General features: G+C 40.6%; 1 protein-coding gene across 4 annotated transcripts in view; it reads left to right on the top strand.

Annotated features, from left to right (window-relative positions):
* The first annotated feature begins 1,774 nt into the window (after nucleotides 1–1,774).
* LOC127693645 (ATP-binding cassette sub-family A member 9) overlaps nucleotides 1,775–27,143 on the top strand; it is a 76,407-nt gene continuing 51,038 nt past the window's right edge. The window contains exons 1-17 of one of the 4 annotated variants that reach the window (XR_007979730.1): nucleotides 1,775–2,086; nucleotides 2,223–2,333; nucleotides 4,066–4,213; nucleotides 6,675–6,882; nucleotides 9,123–9,287; nucleotides 10,481–10,584; nucleotides 11,108–11,334; nucleotides 13,952–14,093; nucleotides 14,665–14,850; nucleotides 16,673–16,820; nucleotides 21,624–21,792; nucleotides 23,390–23,448; nucleotides 23,668–23,778; nucleotides 25,425–25,600; nucleotides 25,908–26,027; nucleotides 26,219–26,357; nucleotides 26,824–26,914. Coding sequence is in view for 3 of the 4 variants with exons in the window: in XM_052194651.1 (XP_052050611.1) it covers nucleotides 4,118–4,213; nucleotides 6,675–6,882; nucleotides 9,123–9,287; nucleotides 10,481–10,584; nucleotides 11,108–11,334; nucleotides 13,952–14,093; nucleotides 14,665–14,850; nucleotides 16,673–16,820; nucleotides 21,624–21,792; nucleotides 23,390–23,448; nucleotides 23,668–23,778; nucleotides 25,425–25,600; nucleotides 25,908–26,027; nucleotides 26,219–26,357; nucleotides 26,824–26,914 (2,141 nt within the window). In the remaining variant the exon portion in view is untranslated. Of the gene's footprint in view, nucleotides 2,087–2,222; nucleotides 2,342–4,065; nucleotides 4,214–6,674; nucleotides 6,883–9,122; nucleotides 9,288–10,480; nucleotides 10,585–11,107; nucleotides 11,335–13,951; nucleotides 14,094–14,664; nucleotides 14,851–16,672; nucleotides 16,821–21,623; nucleotides 21,793–23,389; nucleotides 23,449–23,667; nucleotides 23,779–25,424; nucleotides 25,601–25,907; nucleotides 26,028–26,218; nucleotides 26,358–26,823; nucleotides 26,915–27,143 lie in introns of all 4 variants that reach the window. The other 3 variants (XM_052194651.1, XM_052194649.1, XM_052194650.1) reach the window with 3 other exon arrangements.

Below are 27,143 nucleotides of genomic sequence, written 5' to 3' on the forward strand. Positions count from 1 at the left end.
CACACTCCTCCAACAAGGCCACACCCACCTGGACAAGGCCACACCCACTCAGACAAGGCCACACCCACTCCAAGAAGGTCACACCTACTGACAAGGCCAAACCCACTCTAACAAGACCACACCTACTCCAACAAGGTCACACCCACTGACAAGGCCACACCCACTCCAACAAGGCCATGCCCACTCTGACAAGGCTACACCCACTCTAACAAGGCCATGCCCACTCTGACAAGGCCACACCCACTCGTAGTGCCTCCTCCCTATGGGTCAAGCATTCAAACACATGAGTCTACTGGAGCTATACCTATCCAACCCACCACACCTATTATAAATACATACAAAGGTTTACTTATTTCCATTTTATATGTGTAGTTGTTTTGCCTAAATGTCTGTAGTTGACTTGCATGCAGTGCCCATAGAGGCCAGAAGAGGGTATCAGATCTCCCTGGAACTGTCGCGAGTGCTGGGAACCAAATCCAGTTCTGTTAAGAGAAGACTGTGCTCTTAAGAACTTAGCAATCTTAGTTTCTTAAGAACATACTATGTTTTTAAGAAACGATATCTATTTTGGAGGATATCAGACAAAACCTATGTGTCTGCAGTTCACCTGAGTCCAAGAGGAAATTTATTCATTACTAACAAATAAGACTATTTCTAAATTATACTGTAGTGCAGAAAATGCTAGGAGGGTTATTAACTGTGCTAATATGCATTCCACAGAAGGCAGAAGACATACAGAAACAATCAGAGAATTTGTCACGGATTATGAGTTCAATCTGCTTGTACGGACTTTGAAGAACAGTTTCTGGATCTAATATAATTAGCAAATGGGTAAATAGGCTTGAAGGAATATTGAAGGGATATTTAATATCCTTGCCATGCTTTGTTTTCCATGTACACAAAATGTTCACGATAACGTGGTCATTGTCTGCCCTAATCATTTGATAACACCGCAAACAGGACATATCAAAAACCAATGGCTGGATACAGAGAAACTTGCTTCCTGGGACCGGAGTTAACATTCATATAACGATCTCTTCCTCCTGTTTCTCCCTCTCTCTCTTCCTCCCTCTCCCCCACCTCTCTTTTGGAGCCAGGTACATTGCACATGTGCATGCATTCAGATAAAATCCAGATGACAACCTTGGCCCTTGGCTATTATCCTTAGAAATATTGCCTTTCCACCCACCTCCTTAGAGACAAGGTCTCCTATTGGTCTAGACCACAAAGCTCATTTATAAGGCTAGGCGGCTGGCAGCGAACCCCATGCACTCTCTTGTCTCCATCCCACCTCAGCACTGTGAATTTATCTCCCAAGCCAACATCCCTGACATTTTTACATGGGTTCTGGGAATCGAACCCAGTTCCTTATGCTTGCAAGGTAAGTACTTTACTTGGTGAACATTCTCCTCGGGCTGAGAATATAATCTCTCTGTCAATATTATGTTTTCTACCATAAGAACTATGGTGTAGGCACCGTGCAGGCAATGCTATGGAGGTATGGGTAAAAAATTCAGCACACCCTCTTACTGAAAAAATAGTCACATTGCTTCGTTGCCACGTGTAAATGCAGTTTTTAAAAAAATCTAGGAGAGGCTTTGAGATAGCATCTTATCCAACTTGTATGTTTATTTCTGTAATTTAGGAAATTCTGTTCTGCTATATCTTCTCTGAGCTGGCCTGCATTCTATTTTTGTTTAAAGTACTCTTGAGAATCTACTCTCCTGTTAGGGGTTTAATCCAAAGGAAAAAAAAATTATTTAAAGCCTAGCTTCTTCCTGGTTTGATAGTCGCTAACGTTCCAATGTGTCCAGCCAACCATCTGCAACCACAGATTCCCTGCTGAGGAACTTGTGGGAGGCAGAGAAAGAAAAAACAGTCCAGGAGTGTGAGCAGAGCTTTCTGCAGCCAGTCTGAGCCCTCAGAAGAATTCTCTTCAGAAACCAGAGTAAAACAGAACTGTCCACGATAAGGAAAATCAATCCCAAGATGTAGCAGTGACCCAAAAGAAGAAATGTGACTTCTCCTCCAGGACAAAGATCTGTGGATGAACTTTTTGAAGATTCTTGCTTCAGCTCTCCTCAGAGTAAGTTATAACTTCTAAATTGGGGTTGTTAGCCCTTCAGTGTGATAGACAAGCGGAGACAGCAAAATCGTGTCAAACATATCGGAGGAAGTCACCAAGTATAGGAAGTTACTAGTAAGTCGTTTTTATTTTTCAGACCTTAGAATATTTTACACTGGATGGCTGAATAGTAGTTGGAAAACTAAGAACTTTCTGTTTTACCCCATGACTAAAACATTTTGCATAAACAGCACATATCACGGACTGGGTAAGTGGGTAAGTGGAAAGGAATGTAGCTTGCTGGCCTCTTGCTGTTTTTGAAGTTATTTGGATTTCTCTCTCTCTCTCTCTCTCTCTCTCTCTCTCTCTCTCTCTCTCTCTCTCTCTCTCTCTCTTCTCTCTCTTCTCTCTCTCTTTCTCTCTGTGTGTGTATGTGTTCAGTTTTACTGCCAGAGGAATGTAAACATCAGTATGCCAGATTTTATGAGTTTTGAGTTGTTTTAACCAACTTTGAGAGCATTTGAGAAAACATTCCACTGACCCTCTTTATCGTAGTAAATATATGAGAAGATCTGACTCGTGCGATGTATGCATTCTCTGAGTAACAGGATTACCATCTGATTGGGAAATGACTGGCTTGTAACAACCAATTTATTATTTTTAAATCATGCAATTTGCTATTCAGAACAATTTAAGCCAACTGGGTATTTTATCCTTCTAGAGAAAACAGCATTTTAAAAGAACATGTGCAACGGAATAATTGAGTCTTAACAGCAAGGAACAAATGGCTTAATACATGGAAATTAGATTATATAATTGCTCTTATTGATGAATCTTTTCCTGCATGTATATTCTTAATTATCTAAGAAAGAAGAGTTGTCACCTGGAAAATATATCTTTATGCTTTTGGTACCAAGACTTGCCACAGTATCGGTTTCTTAGTTGGAAATATAGTTTAGTATTCATTGGAGTTTCCAAGTGTTACAGCCTCTTGATGACATTATTATTTGGAGATTATTTATATAGCTGGTAGCAATATTTATATATTTATATAGCTGATAGCTGTAAGCAATATGAAATTATCTAGAATTTCCATTTTTCTCCCTTGGATTTAGATATGATCGACCTGTGTATTTTTTAGTGGTTTTCCCAAGATATTTTCAAACATCATTTATGAAAGGTCAGTAAAGGAGCGAGTTAATCATTGTTTTTGAGTTCATGACAATACAAAGCACCTCTCTCTTTTTGATTGCTGTTTATTTATAAGTCCCATTCCATACCTGACCTCTTAGTTCCCACAAATGATAATGATAATTATCACCAATGATAGTCTTTTAAAATTGGATTTGATGATGATCTTTTTAGTTCCAGGATGTATTTAGAAACGTGCATTGCTCACGGTGTGAATTCATATAAATCATTCTGTTATATCATTCAATTTTTTCTTAAAAAAAAAAGAAGCCACAAGATTTAATGGATGCTATATCCTTGAAGATTTCTTAGGTTGAGTGATGGGTATCAATGCATGCTTCTAATTCCTACAGAGTTACATTTGCATAGTATTTGTAAAAGTGTGCTCTGTAATGCCCTGCCAGCATGATCTACACGTGCAAGCATCTTAGTGCAGGTCCCTGAGTATGGATACAGACCCAGGAGCAGAAATGACTGACTGGTGGAGTTCTGCTGAGTAGTAACTCACAGTTAGTAATAACTAACTTAATGGGCAGGGTAACCTGCGACCTCAATTCAGCCCACACAAAGCTCGGACAGCTTGGCTGCAGCAGCGTGTGCCATTGTTAAAGTCCCTGAAAAAGTCAGTCTGTCGAAGAAAAGACTCTTGATTATTTCCCTTTTTTATTTTTTCAATAGATTTGTCAATTTCCTTTCTCGCCTTTCTTTCCTCTGTTTTCTATGTTTGGCCTCCTTCTCTAGGCACGTAATCAGGACCAGCTGCTAAGCTGTTTCTTGCCGGTTTGATTGCACAACGTTTTCTATTTCAGACTTTCACATCTACTTCCCTGATGTCCCTTTAAAAAAAATAAACAAGTCAGAATGAGGAAGAGACGCTTGAAACCGGGTCAGCAACTGTGGGCTCTTCTCTGCAAGAACTGGCTCAGAAAGCTCAGGATGAGGAGAGAGAGCCTCCTGGTATGGTTCCGCATCTGCTTGTTCTCGTAGCTAGAAAAGGAAAAGGATATTTCTCACTGATACCAACGTAATTGCTAACCAGTGCTTTTTAATATGCCGCAGATATAACTAACAGGCTTGATTTCTTTCAAGTCCTGGGCTTTGCCACTATTTTTTCAAGCAAAACCTTTAAATACGTAACATTATAGATCTTCCTAGAGACATTTTTCAAAGAATTCGTATTGAGACATGCCCTGTAAAATGAAGCTGTGTCTTTATACTACAGAGTTAATAATTAAAGCCTGGGTTAATTAGGGTCTCAGAAAGGCACAGACACCAAAGTTTAGGGCAAAGTCAAAGAGGCTAACTTTAGTCCATAATTATTTCAGAATGCAGCCCAAGGGTTAAACAAAATAGATCAAAAAAACCTTTCACAGTGACACTATTGGAAGTCTCCAGTTTCTCTGTATGCACATGTCCCAAACCATTTTCAGGACTATATGTGACATCAACAACATGAGAAATATCCACTCACCAAGGTTTACACCAGGTGAATTCTCAAGCACAGAAGGAAGTAAATTTAGTGTTTAGACATTAACATGGGTAAACATATCATGACAAAAGTGATTTTTAAGGAAAAGACTTTATGTTAAAATAGATACAGTACTGAAGGGCAGGAGTGTGAAAACAAAATGGATACTTTGGAAATATTTATTGCATAGTACCCCAAATATATGGAGTGATGATTAAACACAAAATGGGAAATTGTAATATTTTCTAAATAATAAAGATATTATTTAGAAAAGATGTTACAGTGATAGAGATGGCTCATCTAGCTAAGTGTGCACATAGGTGTGTGTAACAATATTCTGTTGATTTTTCTTCATGTTTGAAAAGATTCAATCCATGTGATTTCATAAAAAATGTGACACACAAGTAAGACTAGGTTTGTTTAACCACTCCACAAAGCAGACATCTGTTGAAATATCATACTGTATACTGTAAATAGAAATAACGTTTGTCCTTTAGAGATCAGACGCATACATAATTAAAGACATCATAAAAATATAATGTTTTTATAAAAAAAGGTGCTCACCATGAAAAATCATAAAACTGTAGAAATATACACTGATCACTACACAGTATATACATGAATCAAAATGTCACACTGGACATGATAAATGTGTGCAAATGCTGTGTGCAAGTCAACAATTATACAGTGGCTACTAGGTCAGTCTGAAAGGAATAATGTGCTTATAAATAAATGGAAACAAATGACGTTCTGGTCCTTGCCTTTATTGTCATAATGATTAGATATGCTTTTGGCAGAATTCATGATGGCCATAAGCAAAACCACTCAATAAAAGAGTCAGCAAATTAATGCCCTATTCTATGAACAGTTGTGTGTATATGTCCAAGAAATATTTGATTAATGTTTAGATTGTCAGTGAATAAAAACCATAAGAACTTTATGCACAAACTGTGGACATGGTATCAATACAGAAGCTGAGAACCTACTTTAAGAATTGTTGTGCTGGACTTCAAACACACTATGTTGTGTTTCCAGTTCCAGGATATGGTAACCATAGTTTAAAGAGCATTAAAATTGGTACTTTTTAAAAATAATTCTTTATTTATTTTATGCATAGGAGTTAGATCACTGTAGCTCTCCTCAGACACACCAATAGAGGAGGGCATTTCAGATCCCATTACAGATGGTTTTTGAGCCACCATGTGGTTGCTGGGAATTGAACTCAGAACCTCTGGAAGAGTAGTCAGTGCTGTTAACCACGGAGCAACCTCTCAGCCCCTAAACTTATTTTCGATGAGCACTGTTTTGCTGCTTCTTTCATGCATAGGCAGCTGAAGAACAAAGTAAGACCTATTTCTGTTGATAGACGCTCTTACCCATTCTCTTTTCAGACATGGCTCATTCATGCAGCCAAGGGATGTCTGAAGAGCCTGAAGAGACTCTCTTTAGACTTAACCAGTATTCTGCCTTGCGTGGCTAAACAAGAAAACATTTTCAGTTCTAAATGGAACTGCTATCACAACTCTGTCTTGGTGAACCATGCACATGCTACAAAATGCGCAGAAGTAGGGGCTGAAGAGGTGGTTCAGTCATTAAGGAATTGGGTGTTCCCGCAGAGGACCCGGCTCTGATGCCCAGCACCTGTACAGTTGCATACAGCCATGTGCTAACTACAGCTCCAGTGGACCTGACACCCTTTTCTGTCCACTGTAGGCACCAGGCACACACAAACATGAGGACACACCACTTATGCACATAAATGAAAAGGATCTTTAGAGAACAAAAGGATAGTCAACTATTTCAAAGTAGGAAAACATAAATGGTATGCAAACTATATAACAGAATGAAATTGTTTCAGTGTTTTTTGTTTGTTTGTTTGTTTGTTTGGTTTTTTTTTTGGTGGTAGAAAACCTCCTGATTTTCTTCTTCTTTTCTTTCATTGCTGTCTAGGAATGGCTTTTCTCATTCCTTCTACTGTTGTTTGTATATCAATTATCTTCCAATTTGCATCAAGTGCATGATGCTTCTGAAATGTCCATGGTGGATCTGGGACGTGTCGATCACTTTAACGATTCTAATTATATCATTGTCTTTGCTCCTGAGTCTGAAACCACCCATGAGATAATGAACAAAGTGGCCTCAGCTCCATTCATGAAAGGTATGCTCTGTGGGAGTTCAGGAAATCATTTTCTTACTTTCAATGTACACACATTCATTTTAGGATTTTCATGAAAAAAATGTGTTGAATGTTGATGTCTCTGGAGTTGATTAACAACATTGTTGGATACGATGTTCCGAGGTATAGAAGGATATCTTGCTCCAGTAATCTAGTTAAGCAATTGTACATCAAAGAGTTGTTAATATTCATCATAAAGCATATCAGAATAATACAAGTCCAGGATAAGATGTGTCGTTTGGGGAAGATGCTGGAGATCTTCACTGGCAGTGGCAGTGTGGGTGTGTAATCCTTCCAAATATGTTAAAATCGAGAGATAAAATGAGTGGCATTGGAAATACCCATAGGCAGTGTTCACAATAAAAGCAGATGACAGAGTGCTCCCTCCTCTGTGTAAGGGATAGAGTAAGAATCTCTTGCAGCCTACAGACTAACATGGCATCTTTCTGCCAGGTTGGTATAATAGCAAAGAAGCCAGGGAATATCTGAGAGAGTCTGAGGAGACTCCCTTTAGATCTAGTGACAGCAGCTAAAACAGTTTTTAGTTGTACTAGCAGGACGGTCCTAGAACGCTGTTCTTAGCTGTCAGGAGTATAAGCTAGGAGAGCTCAAATAGATACCCAGGAAGTAGTCTCCTTCTCTTTCCCTGTGACCTTGAAACCAAGGAGTCTCAGGGTAGAAGAAAGGCGGCAAGGCAAGGGTCTACTCTAGGAACTTTATGGGGTGAGAGTTCCTGTCTTTCCAGATAGCTAGGAAATCATCAGAGCTGATAGGTCAAAGACCTGGCAACGGAGTTAGCATATTGGCCTCTACTCATGTGAGGATCCAAATCTCAAAAAATAGACATTTTAAGCCCATATTTTCAGGATGAGGAGGAAAGAAATATTTAACCATTTTTTTAAATCAAACATCAATAAAAAATGGATTCTTATAATGAAATCTTGTGAATTAGGAGGAAATAGCACTATGATCCCTATGTGACCTATGCTATTATTACACAACCAAATAGATAATAACATTACTGTTTTATATATTTTCTATTAGCAAGTATGTGAGAGGAAAGGTTAGTAGGAGGAGGAGAAGGGGAGGAGGAGGAGAAGGAGGAGGAGGAGGAAGAGGAGGAAGAGAAGAAGAAGAAGGAAGAAGGAAGAAGAAGAAGAAGAAGAAGAAGAAGAAGAAGAAGAAGAAGAAGAAGAAGAAGAAGAAGAAGAAGAAGAAGAAGAAGAAGAAGAAATTAAATACCACAACTTTGAAACTCCCACTGAATGGTTGTATCTAGTTATTCAGCATTGATGGCATGTAATAGCCCCTAAAAGAGACCATCAGAAGTTATGAGCCTCTAACCTATCAACACACTACCTCCTGTAGTCTGGAACAGAGGATCATACCTCTTAAGGATCAGATTAAGCCTCTGATGCAGCTTTCAAACTTCAGGAAATCTGCTGCATAACAAAGAAACATGTTAAATTGCATCCATAATACATGCACAGCCAAAAGCCACAGTACAAAATTACATGAATCATATGAGCTACCTGACCTGTGGTGAATAGAAGCCACTTAGATGATATGAATTAGGACAAATGGTCACATAACTAAAACGTAGTTAGATTTAGCAGTGGTATATCATCTTGTCTACTTTGCCACATGACACGGTTGCCAAGTAGAAATAGCATATTCTTTTATCAGACAAGTCTGTCTCTGTGTGCCCTGAAGTGGATAAACTAGTATCACTATAATAAAATTCACCATGGCTTAAATTATTGGCTAAATTCTTTGGAGGAGTATGGGATATTTTCAACAAGTACCTGTCATTTGGCTGGATAGATGGTTCCTTGGGAAATAGCATTTGTTGCTCTCATAGAGACCCCAGGTTTGATTCCCAGGCACACATAGTGATTCACAACCATCCATAACCCCAGTTGGAGGGACTCTGAAGCCCTCTTCTGACTTCCTCTGGCACCAGGCACTCCTGTGGTGCACACATACACACAAAGGCAAAACATTCACCACAAAATGAACATTTCTTAAAAGAAGGGGTATTTGCCACAGAATATAACCAGTTTCATTAGAACATTAGAAATCCCCCACTTTGTTCTAAGTGTGCGTGTCTGAGGGGGGTGAATAACTTGATCACAAGATGACCTGAACACACTTAAAGCTGGCATGATGTCGTTGGGCGGTCTAGGAAGCTCACTGGATTCTTCCCTTTCTTCACACGGCAGGAAGAACGATTGTGGCATGTCCTGATGAAGAAACCATGCATGAACTAGATTTCAATTACTCAGTAGATGCAGTGAGAGTCATCTTCAAGGATACTTTCTCATATCATTTGAAATTTTCTTGGGGCCAGAGAATCCCTAAAACAAGAGAGCACAAAGACCATTCAGGTAACTTGGCCATTGTTAAATACATACAAATGTAGATATTGCCATTATGTCATCAGTCCTTGGGGCATATAAAAGAAACTGAAATTAACTGTGTTCATTTTAAATTAAGAAAGGATCAGTCCTTATTAAATAAATTCTCTCATTTTCAAAACTATAATTTTATTGGTATATATTTCTTGTACATAGTGAGATTAAAAACAGACATATTAAGTCAAGTCTATTGTATACTTTGACCCTACTTACCCCTACCCCCATTTTCTCCTCTCTCCTTCCTGTTACCCCCACTCCATCTTGCTTCTACAATCACATCATTCATACGTATATACATATGGTTTTATGTATTGGTATAAAATCTAGGATCTATAAATGAGAGGGAATGTGATAGTCTGTTCTGAGTTTGACTCACTTTTTGTTTAATACTATGGCTTCCTGTTGCATCCGTTTTCCTGTAAAAGGCATCAATTCATTTTCTATGGCTGAACAAAACTTGATGATCTATAGGTAACACCCATTTGCCCGTTGATAGATGCCTAGGCAGGCTTTGTGTATGACTAGTGTGCGTAGTGATGTAGCAATCATAGGTGGTCACGCATCTCTGTGGTATGTTGATCCAGAGTCCTGGTCTACACTCTAGCTCGGTAGCTTTTTGTATACAGTAAGTCCACTTTGGGTATTTTTAGGGGTCTCCATGCTTATTTGAAAGTGGTACTTTTGAGTTCATTGTTCCATGAAGAACGTAGAGTCTCAGCTACTGAAAGAAATCCTGTTTCAGAAAACTGAAAGCTGCTTCTGTTACTATTTCTTTTTAAAACTTCAAAAAGAATCTCCTGCACAGGCGTCCCCAGCCATTTAAAACCAGCTCAGTGTTTTTGGCTAGTGAGTTTCTGTTTTCTTTTTCTTTGGCGCAAACAATAGAAGGTGACAGCTGAACAAAAAATATTTTAAAAATGAATAATTATAAAATACAATAAAAAAATGAACAAGAGCTGATCTTAAAAGATGTTGGTGAAGCAATGTAGTCTTCCCTCCTTGGGCTCTACAACCCGAACCAATGAGCCCTGCCAAATACTGTATTATTATAGATTTTAGACACATTTTGGAGAATTACAGTTTTGTTTTTTTTATATATATATATATCCCGCAACGAAGACCGCCTGGTCACATAATAGCGGTTGTGTCTTCTTTTCTTGAAGCTCCTTGTGAACCATTCAACAACAAAATGGTTTGTGAAAGTTCAGTCTTCTGGGGAAAAGGCTTTGTAGCCTTTCAAGCTGCCATTAATGCAGGCATCATAGAGGTGAGTGGTAAGTCAACGGAAACTCAGTGCATGGTCTTCTGAATTTTGATAGGTAGAGATATGGTGCAATTATTATTATTATTAGTATTAGTAGTAGTAGTAGCATAGTAGTACTTCCACTAAGTATTGTATGCTGAAGAGTTTCTGTATCCAGACTGTAGTGTCAGGGTGCTGGTGACTTAAAAAACATACACAGCACAGTCACGTATAAGCAGAGATCCTGGTAGTACAGGGGTAGAAGGACGGGTATACAGGCATCATAGGGTTCAGGGTCTATTGTGGGGCAGTAAAGTGTAAGTTGCCTAAGCAGTCAAACATGAGCCACTCTGATGAGAAACTCAAAAGAAGATCTAGTTTGAAGTGTTCCTCCAGGCAGTTTTAAAAACAAGTACATTTTTTTTTTCTACTGAAGGACTTAAGGTAGAACTTTGGGTGTTCCGAGAACAACGAGCTAATGCCTTCTTATAGTTTGAAGAGAAGTTTTCAATGAGACACTAATTTGTTCTTTGCTGTCCATCTTCAGATAACAACAAACCACTCCGTGATGGAAATACTGATGTCAGTCATTGGTTCAAATATGAAGATGCCGTCTTTTATCGCCCAAGGAGGAGTTGCAACTGACTTTTTTATTTTCTTGTGTGTTATTTCCTTTTCTTCACTTATATACTATTTATCAGTCAACGTCACCCAAGAAAGGCAGTACATTACAGCGTTAATGGCGATGATGGGGCTTCGAGAGTCGGCGTTCTGGTAAATCACGTGTCTGTGTTATGCCAATCCCCATTTGTAAATGGAATCACTTAACTACGGAGACCCATTAGGCTCATTCGCATCATGCTTAGACTCGATGCTTTAGTGAATCCCGGCATACGGATGTTTGGAGTGTACGGCTTCACATGATTGAGCATTGAGTTTTCCACAGTAGAGACAAGAATGTAGAGTGGTTAGAGCAGTAGCCTGCCCAGTGGGAAGCCCATGAGCTGTCTTCGTCTCAGACTTAGTAGCTACTACCTTGAATATGTTATTTAAACTCTATAAACTTCAGTCTCCTTTTCCTTGAAACACAGGTCACAGTTCTACTTCTTGTTAGCAGCAGGATTAAATTAAAAAATTTACTTAGAGTGTCTTACACTGAAGCTGAGAACATTTAAATGCTCGGTGTCAGACATCGGTTGATGGAAGCGTAGGAAAAGCCGTGCATTCTAAAAGGCCAGCGGATGCAAGTCAGGAAACTGAGGATTCAATACTAAGTGGCCAGGCTTTAAGATGGGATTAGCCAAGTGATGTGCTAGAGACAGGTAGAGACACAGAGACGCGTACAGAGTCGGAAAGCAATGGTTTGAACGTCAGCTTGCCTTTCACGAGCTAAGTGTTATTTTTAGTGTTAACGATGGTATCCAGAGGATGTTCCAGGAACATGCTAGTTTCTAAAGAGGAACTCTGTAGAATAAGAAGACCACTCGTTTTACAGCTGACTTCTGCCAAATTTGTTATTTTTCCAAAAATAATGTTCGATATAAAAGTGTGGAAAGAAAACAGAAAGGGGCTGGAGAGGTGGATCAGGTGTTGAGCATGCATACTGCCCCAGAGGATCCTCTGGTTCCCAGCCTCCAAGTCTGACAGCTTACAACTGCCCGTAACTCCAGGTCCAGAGGAGCTGATGCTTCTGGCTTCCACAGTCACACACGCATTCGCAGCACATACTCTTCCCCACCCTCTCCCACAGAGACGCACGTGTCCATAATTTAAAATAAAATATATCTTTAACAAAAGAAAGGACATGGAAAGTTTGATGCAATGTAAGGTCTTTTTTTCTCTTATCCTTTTGTGTATTAAAATGATATCCTCAATATTAAAGGGTATTTGTTCACTATATTTTAAAAGATGCCGGAAAACTATGAAGACGTAGCAGACAATATTCTATTTGAAAAAAAAAATCTAGTGAGGAAGGATTGAAAAATAGTGGGGCTTTTGCTTCTCTCCGTGCAGGAAAGGGCCTGATATTTTATCTGAATGAAATTAAGATGTTTATAGAAAGCAGATGGAGGAACAGTTTCAGGTCATCGCAGTGTACTGTGAAAGGGGAATTATTAGCATTGGACAGAGAAACAAGACTTCCTGAACTTGATGGGATTTTTACTGTAAATAAAGGAAACTAGCTGCCCATTGTGGATATCGCACTAATTTAATTCTTTAATCTTTTCCTGGAGAGGAAATCGAAATTTAAAGAAATCAAATATGCTCCTTAACATATTTAGTTACAATGTCACAGAGGAAATTTGAACCCAAGCCTGTGACGTGACTGGACTCTGCACCAAACCTCCTTCCAGTCTTTGGCATTAGTAGTACTTGCTCCTCTTCTCTTCACCTACGTGCCTGTACTCGCCATGGCTGCCCTCTCACGGGCTCATCTAGGTTGGAAGCTGCCAAACTACTTTTCTGCCCTTTGTGAAGTAGGCATGGCTGGTGCACTTTCAGTGCTGGGAAGAAAATAAAAACAGACATAATTGTGTAGGAAACATAGAAATCTATGCAAAACCCAAATGTCGTTGTCTACAAATGCATTCTTAATGGAATGTGGCCGTGCCATTGAGTCTAGAGTGCCTGTGACGGCTCATGTGCGCGCAAGCAAGCAGCGCTAACACGACAGAGGCCGTTTGGCTTGCAAAGCTTAGCACATGCGCAATGTGAAGGAAGTCATACAGAATTGCATAAGCAACACAGAATCTTCTCTTCTTGAGAAACTCTCTCCGTTACACTCATCTTATGGTCCATTTCATAGCCTTCTCCATTTGCACTTAGCTATCGTTTTAGTTTCATTCTGTTGCTGTGGTAAGTACAGAGCTACCCTGGGGAGAGGAAAGGATTTATTTGGCTTAGACTTCCCCAGTCATAGTCCATCATCATGGTGGCCAGAACTCAAAATAGGAACCCAGAGGCAGGAGTCATGGAGGGCTGCTGCTCGCTGGCTCCCTCACTGGCTTGTGCTTAGCCAGGACCACTTACCTGCCTAAGGAATGTTGCCACCCAGTGTGGGCTGGGCCATTCCGCAACATTCAATAGTACCATTCCTCACAGACCAACCTGATCTAGGCAATGCCACAGCTGCTCCTTCTCCCTTCAGATGACTCCAGGTTATTAGAGTGAAAATTAACATTAATTAGGGGAGCTATTTATTGCACACATTTACTCGTTTATGACCTTCCTTGCTCTACAGAATATGAGCTTTAAGGTGAGTAAGTTTTCTGTTTAGTTAGGGATCGCTCTTTTAAGAAAGACTCTTGGTAAATCACACATTTGCTTAGTAAGGGAATGAATAGAGTGGCCAAGTAATAGCATCTACACTAACCCTGTGTTTCTCGGCCAGGCTTTCCTGGGGTCTGATGTATGCTGGCTTTATCCTTGTCGTGGCTACTTTGATGTCTCTTATTGTGAAATCTGCCCAAGTTGTCGTCTTAACTGGTTTCATGGTGGTGTTCCTTCTGTTTCTCCTTTATGGCTTGTCTTTGGTAAGTTGGTGAGTTCTCCCCCTCTTTCCCTCCCTCCCTCCCTCCTTCCCTCCAATCATTATATCACTGACTATGTTTATGCCTTTTCTGTTCTGTGCAGAATTTACTTATAGCATGCAATTGAAAATCAGAGATATGCCTTCCAAATACTGTGCTGGTCAGCTTTCAGTCCCTATAACAAATGCCAGAAATAATCAGCTAACACAAGAAAAGGGTCTTGCTTCTTCTCTCTCGACCCCATAGTTTTGGAGCGCAGGGTTGGTTGACCCTGTTGCTTTGTCCTATGTCTGGGCAGCTTATTGTGTCACCAGCTTGTAGTAGATCAAATCTGCTTACATCATGACCAGGATGTCAAAAAAGAGGAAGGGGCTGGGCTTTTATAATCCCCTTTAAGGATAGGCATCCAATGACAGGAAAACTTCCACAAAGTCCCACTTCTCAGTAGAGCCTCAGGTTGGAGACTGTAACCCGTGAATCTGTGGATGACACTTATCCAAATGTGAAATTCCTTTTACTGTACTAGTGATGCTCAGACCACTATACTAGTTCATTTATTTTTTTCTCCTTTCAGATAACTTTATCTTTCCTCATGAGTGTGTTGTTAAAGAAACCGTTTCTTACTGGCTTGGCTGTCTTCCTCCTCACCGTCTTCTGGGGAAGTCTGGGGTTCACAGCTTTATACAAACACCTTCCTGCCTTTATGGAATGGACCTTGTGTTTTCTCAGCCCCTTTGCCTTTACAACTGGAATGGCCCAGGTAAGAAGGGTGGAAACTGCTTTGTTTCATTTTGTTAAAACTTGTCTGTCTGTCTGTCTGTCTGTCTGTCTGCCACTACATGTGCATACGTGCACATGCAAAGGTATGTCATGACAATGTTTGCATGGAGGTCTGAGGACAATGTGACAGATATCAGTTCTCTGCTTCCACCACGAGGGCTATGGGGATCAAACTCAGGCACTTTTACCAGCTGAGCTGTTTTTGCTGTCCTACAATTTTATTTCTGTACACGACACTCAAGATAGATTCCGTCAATGATTTATACAGTATACACTAAACAGTAGCATTTCTCTCCCATGTTTGTAAAAACAAGTTTAAGGGATAGAGAAGTTTACAGGATAAGAGACATATTTATTTTTCTCTCCCAGCATGTTTATTTTCTTTTACATTAAATTTAATTAAATTTTGTTTTATTTATTTTTATTTTTATTGTTTTTGTTTTTTTCCAAGACAGGGTTTCTGTGTGGAGCTGGCTTTGAACTCACAGAGATCTGCATGTCTTGGCCTTCTGAGTGCTGGGATTAAAGGTGTGCACCACCACCACCCAGCTAAACTTTTTGAAAAACTTATAATATAGCTGCATCATATGTCCCATTTATGTTCCTTCTCCACTCCTTTCATGGCTTTCCTCCACATCTCTATCATCCCCCTTCAAATTCATGTCCTTTTTGGCACACACACACACACACACACACACACACACACACACACACACACACAGAGAGAGAGAGAGAGAGAGAGAGAGACAGACAGACAGACAGACAGACAGACAGACAGACACGTATAAATATATAAATACACACTCAATCCTTTTAGTGATTTCAGGGCTGACCACTTGATATTGGATCACCAAGTAGGGTCTCATTCTTTGGGAAGACTAATTATTTGTCTCTCAGTCTTGGTTGTCTGTAGTTCTTTGTCGGGGGTGGGACCCTGTGAGATTTTCCCTTTCCTGCATCAGTGTGTCTATCAGTGTTCTTTTCAGCTTTTATTCAGGCACATTGTTGAGCTATGAAGAGCATAGTTTCTTGGAGACACGTCTCCCGGTAGTTTTCCATTCCTGACTCTTAACATCTTTCTTCCCTCTCTTCTATTTCTTGAACTATAGGCTCAGAGGCTGTGTCATAAGTGTATCCATTCATCAGGAGAGCCCAGCCTTCTCAGCTGTTCTTTACATTTTGACCAATTGCAGCTTTCTATAATAGTTTTCACAAAGCAAAGCAGCTTTGATGAGAAGAGAGACCTGCTCTTAATTTGGGGATAAGGATGAGTGTTTAGAATGTAGTTGGGAACTGTGCTGATTTAGGGAAGTGGCAGTAGTTCTTCTAAGATCCTTGACCTCACCAGCCCTGGATAGTAGGCTAGATTTCCTGTACCATACATGAATTCCCTCTCCTTAGAGACTTTCATTTCTCCACTTTTCACTCTGAGATGGAATTTTAAAAATTATAATATAACTGCATAATTATAATATAACCGGTCAACTATAATTTATATTATAAAATTATAACAACTCTAGAACACCTTCCCTGTTTATACCTCTTAATCCCAATGGATTTTTTGTTTTGGATGGGTCTCAAACACCACCTTCCTGGCATTTTGACTTCTTCTAAGGAAATTTACCTACCATCTGTAGTTTGTAATTAGATAAGTAGCAGCCATGAACAGCAATAGGCATGAGCTGTATAGAGAAACACAGTGTGTCTCATTTATCTTTCCCTTGGTGTCTAGCAGAACCAAGACCATAATTATCCTTAAAACTACATTAATCCCTTAAGAATTCTATGCATCTCTTTTTCAGCTTATACATTTGGACTACGACGTGAATTCTAATGTAAATCTGCACTCTCCAGACAACTCGTACCTGATCGTGGCCACCCTGTTCATGCTGGTTTTGGATTCTCTTCTCTATTTGGCACTGGCATTATATTTTGACAAAATTACACTCAGTAAGTAGCAGAATTTCAGACATTTTTATTACCTGCATTTACTTAAAGCAACTATGACAGTGCTTTTCAACCTCCCTAATGCTGCGACCCTTTAATATAATTCCTCATGTTGTGGTGACTCCCAACTATAATGTCATTTTTGTTTCTATTTCATAACTGCAATTTTCTGCTGTTATGAATCATAATGTAAATATATGATATTACTGGAGGTCTTAGGTGACCCTTGTGAAAGGATTGTTTGACGCCCCCATCCTCCAAATGGTTTGCAATTGACAGGTTGAGAACCTGGTCGACAACATATTGAATATAAATGGTATAGAATTTTTCTTTTGGAAATTTCTAAAATAACATAGCATTCTATTACTTTAAAAATTATTTTTGAGAATTCCATACATGTATTCAGTGAAACATGGTTATCTCCACTCTCCATTGCCCTTCCGACTTCTGCCATATCCCTTAAAAGTGCTTTCCCTCCACCTTTAAAAAAAACAAACAAATGTTAATTCCACTTAGTAAGGTCCATATGTGTCTGTGTGTGGGGCTATCCACTGGAGTTTGAGGAACTAATCAGTGATCAACTGCTTCTCTATAAGAGATGAATCTCCATTTCTGAGCAACTACGCGCTGACAATATCTCCACTGTAGCCATCCAGCAGCCAGGGATGAACTGAGTTACCTGAAAGAGAGGCTGGAAATGAAAACAGGACAGGGGAGAAGGATGAAGCCAAGACAAAGGTTTCTGATCAAGGTTCAAAGTTTAACAGTCAGCACCTCATTTACATAGGGAGATCCCACCTACCCATCCTTTGTTTCCACTGGATTGAGTTGCTAAGCAAATCGACTCCGCCTGGGTCATTAAGGTGCAACTGTGGCAAACACTTAAGGTCTATTTAGCCTGCAGAAGGCTGGGCGAAGGGCACACTCCACAGTAACGGACAGGGCCTGGAGCTCCTCTGTCCCAGGGAAGCCAGCATTTTGACTGGCTTGATCTTTTTTTTTTTTTTTTTTAATTTTTTTTATTCGGTATATTTTTCATTTACATTTCAAATGATTTCCCCTTTCCTAGCCCCCCCTCCCAAAAAATCCCGTAAGCCCCCTTCTCTCCCCCTGTCCTCCCACCCACCCCTTCCCACTTCCCCGTTCTGGTTTTGCTGAATACTGCTTCATTGAGTCTTTCCAGAACAAGGGGCCACTCTTCCTTTCTTCTTGTACCTCATTTGATGTGTAGATTATGTTTTGGGTAATCCAGGTTTCTAGGTTAATAACCACTTATTAGTGAGTGCATACCATGATTCATCTTTTGAGTCTGGGTTACCTCACTTAGTATGATGTTCTCTAGGTCTATCCATTTGCCTAAGAATTTCATGAATTCATTGTTTCTAATGGCTGAATAGTACTCCATTGTGTAGATATACCACATTTTTTGCATCCACTCTTCTGTTGAGGGATACCTGGGTTCTTTCCAGCATCTGGCAATTATAAATAGGGCTGCTATGAACATAGTAGAGCATGTATCCTTATTACATGGTGGGGAATCCTCTGGGTATATGCCCAGGAGTGGTATAGCAGGATCTTCTGGAAGTGAGGTGCCCAGTTTTCGGAGGAACCGCCAGACTGATTTCCAGAGTGGTTGTACCAATTTGCAACCCCACTAGCAGTGGAGGAGTGTTCCTCTTTCTCCGCACCCTCTCCAACACCTGCTGTCTCTGGAATTTTTAATCTTAGCCATTCTGACTGGTGTAAGGTGAAATCTCAGGGTTGTTTTGATTTGCATTTCCCTAATGACCAATGAAGTTGAGCATTTTTTAAGATGCTTCTCCGCCATCCGATGTTCTTCGATGGCTTGATCTTGAATAGGTCATATGCAGATAATCACAGCTGCTTTTAGTTCACGACTGCAGCAGTCACCTCAAGTATAGAAGACAGTACAGCACTCACAGCACTCTTCTCTACCCTTTAACACATACAGTCTTTCTCCCTCTTCTTCCACAATGCTTCCTAAGCCTTGGTGATGGTGGCATTAATGTAGATGCTCCGTTTACAGCTGAACATCTGGCCTCTTACTGTCAACACTTTGGCCAGTTATTCACTGACTGCTTCAACTTCAAATTCTGATGAAGACTGAGAGCAGTCCAGGTTTATGGGTGTTTTGGATACTTTTATGTCAGCTTGATAAACTGTGGGCAGTGCTGTGATCATAAAAAGAGAAAGAGGCTAGAGAATATAATATACGGTGGTGTGGGGGAAGGGGGTGCCTCAGTAGGCCCAGGACAAGGCATTCCTTTTTCCGAGGGACCAGACACACACCGGCATAGTATAGAATAGAGTTTATTCAGGGCATGGGATGGGAGTTAAAGTGGAAGTGGAGGCAGAGAAAGGCAGAGAGAGAGAGAGAGAGAGAGAGAGAGAGAGAGAGAGAGAGAGAGAGAGAGTAGAGAAGCAGAGGCAGGCCATGACCACATGGAGAGAGGGCGGAGGGGAGGAGAGCCCAAGAGGGGCAAGAGAGAAACTGAGAGTGAGAGATGTAAGAGAGAGTTGAGAGAGAAGGGGGTGAGTAACCTCCTTTATAGTAGGCTAGGCCTACCTGGCTGTTGCCAGGTAATGGTGGGGAGGGGCATATCTGGCTGTTGCCAGGTAAGTGTGGGGTGGAGCTTAGAATCCTAACAGGCAGTGTATCCTTGGTTTTGAGTAGGAAACAGGTTGAGGAGCCATGGAAAGCAAGCCTGCCAACTAGCTTCACTCTTCCATGGCTTCTTGAGTTTTCATCTCTAGGTTCCTGCCTTATCTCGGTTCTTGCCCTAACTTCCCTCAGTGGTGAACTTCAAAGTTGTAAGGTGAAGTGAATTCATTCCTCTCCAAGTTACTTTTGGTCATGGTATCATAATCGTTGAAGCCCTAACTAAGACAATGACTATAAATGTTAAGTATTTAGAAGATGACTTGACAGCATGGCCATTTTGCAAAATAACAATAGCAAGATCTTCCCTAGGGAGGCATGAACTTCCCCACCCTGGGCTTTTGACCAAGATCCCAGTACCTGGCATGAAACTCACTCCTGCAGAGCAGACCTCAAATCCAATATTAAATTAGTTATTTACCTGCTAATAGCTGTGCCACTATTGCCATAGGAACACCTTGCTTGGCTTTTTAGTATTGTAACACACAAGTTTCAGTGCTAAGAAAGGCTTTAGATGTCTTTTCTCTGTCTGAAACCTGCATTGTATCTGCTGGCCCTATGGAAGTCAGCCAGTAGAAAGACAGATCCCTGAGTAGCTGGTTATTAATTTCTCTATGTCCTTTAGGCCAAGTATGTGGTGTCTCAGGCAGTAGGGTCTTACCATATAGTTAGAATGGGTATCCAAAGACAATGGCAATGTTCCACATCCCCCCTTTTAAAAATCTCCGACCAATAGCATATTAGGAGCTATCTTATACCTTGTATTGCAATATTAATTTCATAACCCTTGTGTCTTAGTTAGGGTTTTACTGCTGTGAACAGACACCATGACCAAGGCAACTCTTGTAAGGACAACATTTAATTGGAGCTGGCTTACAGGTTCAGAGGTTCAGTCCATTATCATCCAGGCAGGCATGGTTTAGGAGGAGCTGAGAGTTCTACACCTTCATCTGAAGTCAGCTATTGAAAGACTGACTTCCAGGGAGCTAGGATAAGGGCCTTCATGCCCATACCCACAGTGGCACACCTACTCCAACAAGGGCATACCTTCTAAAAGTGCCACTCCCTGGGCGAGCACATACAAACCTTAACACCTTGTCTTACAGTGTGACATTGCTCACCCACACGTGGTGGTGATTCCATTTTAACACCTGAGGTTAGCTTACTAACTAGTGGGTTTTCCTAGGGCGCCTTCGTAAATCCTTAGCTTCCATTAACTAACTCATTTCTTCCCTATCTTCCCCCAGTCTCCCATCCCCATCCCTTTTAATCCTTTGACCTCCTGCATTCCCCTCCCCTCTCCTTTTATATGAGGGTTCTCTAACCCTTCTACTTATATCATTGTTAAGTTGGGTTGTGAGACAGCAGGCTTCTATGTCGCTTTTCCTCCCCCTTCCTTGGATTGGTCCCACCTCACTCTCCATCTCTCCTATGTTCCCAATGATCGTCCCCGCCTAAATCCTTCTACCTCAGCATTCCATTCTGATACACTCAATTTAACTTCTAATCTACCAGTCTCCTCCCTTAATATTTCCCCAAGCCCCACCCCTTTCTAATATCTTGGCTTCAGTTTTGTTCCAAGTTAAACTCAAGAAACAAAAGATTTTTTTTTTTTTTTACTATCCTGTATGAGGTCAGTGTCAGAATATGATGACATTTTTGACATATGTACAAAAATTAAAATATTTTAAGCTAACAAAAAAAGAAGAAACAAAAGATTTGAAGCGAGGCTCTGCAGCTGAGAAAGAACACAGGGCATTTGTCTTTCTGGGTTTGAACAACCTTGATGGGTATAATTTTTCCAGTTCTATCTGTTTATCTGCAAATTCATTTTTTAATAGCTGAGTGATATTTTAACTTTATAAGTACCACATTTATCCATTCATTTTGGACTTAATAGACTTTTTTAAGTTCCTCTCAAGACTCTGGCTTGAGGACCTTTTCTTTTATTTTACTATGCTGCTTTTTTCTCATGTTGGAAATACCACATTGTGTGGTGCTACCTAAAGAAATAACGTGGGATCTGGTTGAGAGTCTAAGAAGTAGATCTGGCATGCTTAGCTAAATGGCATGCCCTCCTTGTAGGGGCAACTGACCTGATTTTTACTCATCTCCTGTCCGTGTAGGTAAGTACGGACATCAAAGGTCTCCATTGTTTTTCCTGAAGTCATCTTACTGGTTTCAACACAGAGGAGCTAATCATGTGGTCCTTGAGGATGAAATAGATTCTGATCCTTCACTGAGTGACTCGTTGGAGCCAGTGTCTCCAGAATTCCAGGGGAAAGAAGCTATCAGGTAACAAATCCGTCAAATGGAAGTACATACAATAGAGAGCAGACCCAGAACAGACACCTACAGGTCAGATGCTGTTGTACAAAGATTTCCTTCTGAGCTCCTCCACACCCACCTCCTCCCAGACCACTGTTCTTACAAAGTGATGCTCTCATTCTAGATACCACAGTCTTTTATCCCATCTCCTGTATTTACACTTACTGGTATCGTTTGTCACAGTAACAACTGTCAACCGCTGTCAAACTGTGAACAAAAGACTTCAGTTCGATGTTCCTCACCATCTTCCTTGAGTTTTCTCTTTGTATTTTGCTCCAATGTTCTCTTAATGATAGACAGGAGTGCCACTCCCCTATTTGCATCCTCGTTCTGTAGAATCAACTTTGTCTCTTTTCTTTTCCCTTCTTGGTGGGTAAGAGGAAAACACAAACACAAGTGATGTTTAAAGGGGGGTTAGAGACACCCCAGAAAGGTGGGAAGAGATGATGAGATTGCAAGGCACTAATGCCTAGCATCACCTCTCCTGAAGCTATGCCTGCGCTATGGTCAATGCTTTGACTTCCAAACAGCTACACATCCCAAGGATCCTTATCTTTGCTCAAATTTTGTCTATAATGAACCTGATACTTTGTTGCTGATACCTGATACTACAATATCAATCAATACATCGTTGATATTGTAGGAAATTAATGCAGGTAGACTGCACAGGGTCTTACAACATCGTAGACCTGCATCCCATTGAAAGTCTTCCGTGTGCTTTTATATTTTCTTAAAGACAGAATGCTACTTTAGAAGGCAGTCTGGCCTAGAACACAAGGATGTATTCCAGGCTAGCCTCAGACTTCCACACGTCCTGCCTGATTCCGAGTGCTGGGATCATGGGCATGCGTCATCATGTGTTACCATGCGTCACCATGCATCAACATGTGTCACCATGTGTCACCATGCATCACCATGCATCAACATGCGTCACCATGCATCAACATGCGTCACCATGCATCAACATGTGTCACCATGCATCAACATGCGTCACCATGCATCAACATGCGTCACCATGCATCAATTCTATGGAGCTTTAAACTGGTCTCATCATTTCCTTCTCTTTTCCTCCTTTTTGGAAACTTTAAGCACCCCGGGTTTTACAATAATTTGTTTTCTTAGGAGTCAACCCTACATTGTAATTAGTGTCGCCATTCTTGCTTTATTACTGAAGTCGTGGACTCTGTGAGTTGCACATTTGTACAGGAGCTCCATGTAAATGACATAGATAGGACCTCACTCAGGGTATCTTGACTCCAAAGCACCAGTCCTTTTGATCTGATGTGGTTTCCTTCACCTACTCTGTGCAATCTTCCACTGTTGATTTTATCTCCAGGTTTTCTCTCTGGTCACCTCTCCCTGTCTGCACAGGCTTGTATCCACACACTGGCTACTCCTGCCACTTACGCTCTGTTGAGGTAGAATGGGCAGAGATGCTGCCTCTCTCAGGATGCCCAGGATGCTTCTGACAGTTCCTGTGCAAAAACGAAGAACCTCTAGGTTTCATCAGGCCTCCCCGCATCGCTGCAATTTCCTTGAAACATATCTTTTTTCTTTTTTGCAGGATCAAAAATCTCAAAAAAGAATATTCAGGAAAGCATGGAAAAGTAGAAGCCTTGAGAGGTAATAAATAGTATTGAATTTAACCTGGGTATATGATTTAGAGACTGTTGTAAAACTTCAATAGGAATAAAGATGAGGGATTACAGATAGATTTTTAAGGTTGCTCTTGTTTTTGAAGATTAGTACTCACACACATCTATGCAGTGAGAAATTATCAACTGTGGAGACTATAAAATGGCTATTCAAGTACTGAAAGTATTATCTTTGAAACCATGTCAGGTCTGGGATTTGACATATATGAAGGCCAGATCACTGCCCTCCTTGGTCATAGTGGAGCTGGGAAAACCACCCTGATAAATATACTCAGTGGACTGTCACCCCCTACTACAGGTAAGAGGACACTTATCCAAAGACAAACTCAAAGGCAAATGAATAATCTGTGCTTTCCCCCAGTTAACTTGGTGCATCATGTTATTAAGACAAACAAAACAAAACAAAAAGAACCACCCTGGAGTTTTTCATAAGCTTTACACAATGTGTGCATGTATTGAATTATATGACATATTTCCCCAACAGTAGGCGCTATTTTTATGTTGTTTTTTTAAAAAGATTTTTTATTTATATGGTACACTGTAGCTGTCTTCAGACACACCAGAAGAGGGTGTCAGATCACATTACAGATGGTTGTGAGCCATCTGTGGTTGCTGGGAATTGAATTCGGGACCTTCAGAAGAGCAGCTAGTGCTCTTATCCACTGAGCCAATGTCTTTGTATGGCGATTGAAAATTTTTTTTATAAGTTTAAGCTATTTTTATATAATTGTATACATTTGTGAAAATGTGCTTGATATAAGTGACTTTATAATTATTCAGTTATTAATTGACATTTCTGCTAGATTAGATGTTCTAAATCTCTCCCTCTTTTGAACTCTGTCTCACTCTGTCTTTCTCTCTGTTTCTCTCTCTGTCTGTCTCTGTCTCTCTCTTTCTGTCTCTGTCTCTCTCTCTCTGTCTCTCTGTCTCTGTCTCTGTCTCTGTCTCTGTCTCTGTCTCTCTCTCTCTCTGTGGTATATAGATACATGTTAGTGAGCCTTCCTGGATGAGTAGGTGCAAAAGTTGCAAGGTCTTCCTCAATTCCTTCTCCATCCTTTTGTTTTAAACTATTTTTTTTATCTTAAAAACATTTTTTATTTTTAAGAGTTTCATATAAGTGCACAGTGTATCTGGGACACATCCATTCCACACTTCTGCCCCCCCAGCACCTCCCAGTCCCACTCAACCTCTCTCTCTCTCTCTCTCTCTCTCTCTCTCTCTCTCTCTCTCCCTCTCTGTCTCTTTATGTTCCATGTATTTTATTTTATTTTTAAAATATAGTAACTCATAAATCCAAGTAGTCTTGTTCATATGCACATGTGTGTGTGTGTGTGTGTGTGTGTGTTTATCCTCTGGGGCACAGGCAACTTACCAATAGCCATGCCCTTCACACACAAGCGAAGTAATTTTGCTTCTCACAGAAGCTATTAGCCTGTCAGCTTGAGGTGGGGCATTGGGAACTCCTTTCCCATCTATGCTGGAAGTTTTAAGTCTCTTCATATTGCCTGCACCTTATTCTTAGAGGCAAGGATTTGTACTTAACCTGAAACTCACTTTTTTTTTTAATGTAGAAATTTATTCACTTTACTTGTCAATATCAGCAACCCCTCTTCTCCCTGCACCTCCTAATTCAAGTTCTCCCCCAAGTTCACCTTCTCCATCTCTTTTGAGAAGGGAAAGCCCCCTCGCTGGGTGTCATTGTCCCCCTACTATACTCACCCCCAACATCAAGTTGCTGTGGGACCAGGCACAGCCTCCCCCACTGAGGCCAGACAAGCTGTCCATTTAGGGGATCAGGATCCAGGAATCCCCTAAACTGCTGAATAATAACAAATGCTTCCAAGCTGTAAAACAAACACTTCACCTGCTTGAGCGAATGCTGTGATTTACATAATTCACACCTTGTCCTTGTCCCGATGGTGATCCTTGACTTTCTCTGTGTAGGCTCTGTTACCATTTATAACCACACAGTTTCAGAGATGGAGGACTCCGACGCTGTCATCAAGCTCACTGGAGTTTGTCCACAATCCAACGTACAGTTTGGTTTTCTCACTGTGAGAGAAAACCTCCGGCTTTTTGCCAAGATAAAGGGAATTCTGCCACACGAAGTGGAGCAGGAGGTATGTGAACAAATCCACTGCTTTGTAACAATGAAAGTGAAATTGGTCACCTAGAAAATGTCAAATGTGCTTGTGAGTCTGGACATTTTCGTTGTTTAAAGTTAGGCCCAAAAGCTCTTTATAAAGAGAGAAAACTGTTTCAAAGGTAAGGAAATCGCGGTGGATCATGCCTGTGATCACAGCGCTTGGGAGGCTGAGGCAGGAATATTGCTAACGTTCAAACTAGCCTGGGCTACAAAGAGAGACATGGTCTCAATAAAAGTACAAATATCTTGGGTTTTATGCTGAATGTTCCTCATTTCTATAGGTACAACAAGTTTTACGGGACTTAGAAATGGAAAATATTCAAGATGTTCTTGCTCAGAATTTAAGTGGTGGACAAAAGAGGAAACTGACTTTTGGGATCGCCATTTTAGGAGACCCCCAGGTAAGGGAATAAGAACCACTCGTGAAATCCAATCAGAGACTCAGAAGCTATCATATTGGATAGATTTGCAAATGATAAATTAAAAAAACTTTTACATACAAATACCACTACTTTTAGAACTACAGTATTTTTTTAGAATCATCTTGCTCCAGAGGAATCAACAGTCCTGTAACGTTTGCTCTGCTGTTCAGGTTTTGCTACTGGATGAACCAACCGCTGGGTTGGATCCACTCTCCAGGCATCGAATATGGAACCTACTGAGAGAGAGACGACTAGACAGAGTAATTGTCTTTAGTACTCAGTTCATGGATGAAGCTGATATCCTGGCTGGTAACTATGTTTTCGTTTGTGTTTCATAGTGAGAAAGTAGGACTTAACAATGGGTTACAAGTAGGCTCCTTAGACACATCTCACAAGTGACAGCCACAACCAACTCAGCAGAATATCTCTTATCTGCTTCAATCTCTGTGTTCCCAATGCTTTGTCCTGTGGAAGCATTCTGATCCTATCACAGAGAGGTGAAGGCTGTAAAACATACGATATCGTCTCATGGTTTAGTCCATGTGGATAGATGTAAGCTTGAAAGACACTGTGTACATAGATGCTTAGCATTCCTAAATATGCAGAGAATAAGCAAGCCTCACTCATCATTTCTGTTCTCAGAGTGCTGAGAAAGTCTCAGAGTTAGTATGCAGCATGTTTCTACAGCATCCTTGGTTTGTGGGGTTTGATTTTCACATTTATGAATACTGAAAGAATCACTAGTACAATTTAACTTTTGGTTCTTCCCAACTAGACAGGAAGGTGTTTCTCTCCAATGGGAGACTGAGGTGTGCGGGCTCTTCTCTGTTCCTGAAGAAGAAATGGGGCATTGGCTATCATCTAAGGTACAGCTCTCAGGGCTGGAGACAGATGCGTGGCAGGCACACTGGTGACAGGTGCCGTCCGTATCAGGTCAAGATAGACCTACAAGTATAAAGTTGGCTCCAATGGACATGCTAGAACTAACTACACATGCACTTAGCAAGACAGAAGATACACAAAGTCAAAGACACTGAAAATCTAAGCCTCCATGTAGGTGTAAAGAAACTGAGAGTAATTTCTTGGCATCTTGAC

Source organism: Apodemus sylvaticus, chromosome 10, assembly GCF_947179515.1.
Source record: "Apodemus sylvaticus chromosome 10, mApoSyl1.1, whole genome shotgun sequence".
Lineage (NCBI taxonomy): Eukaryota > Metazoa > Chordata > Mammalia > Rodentia > Muridae > Apodemus > Apodemus sylvaticus.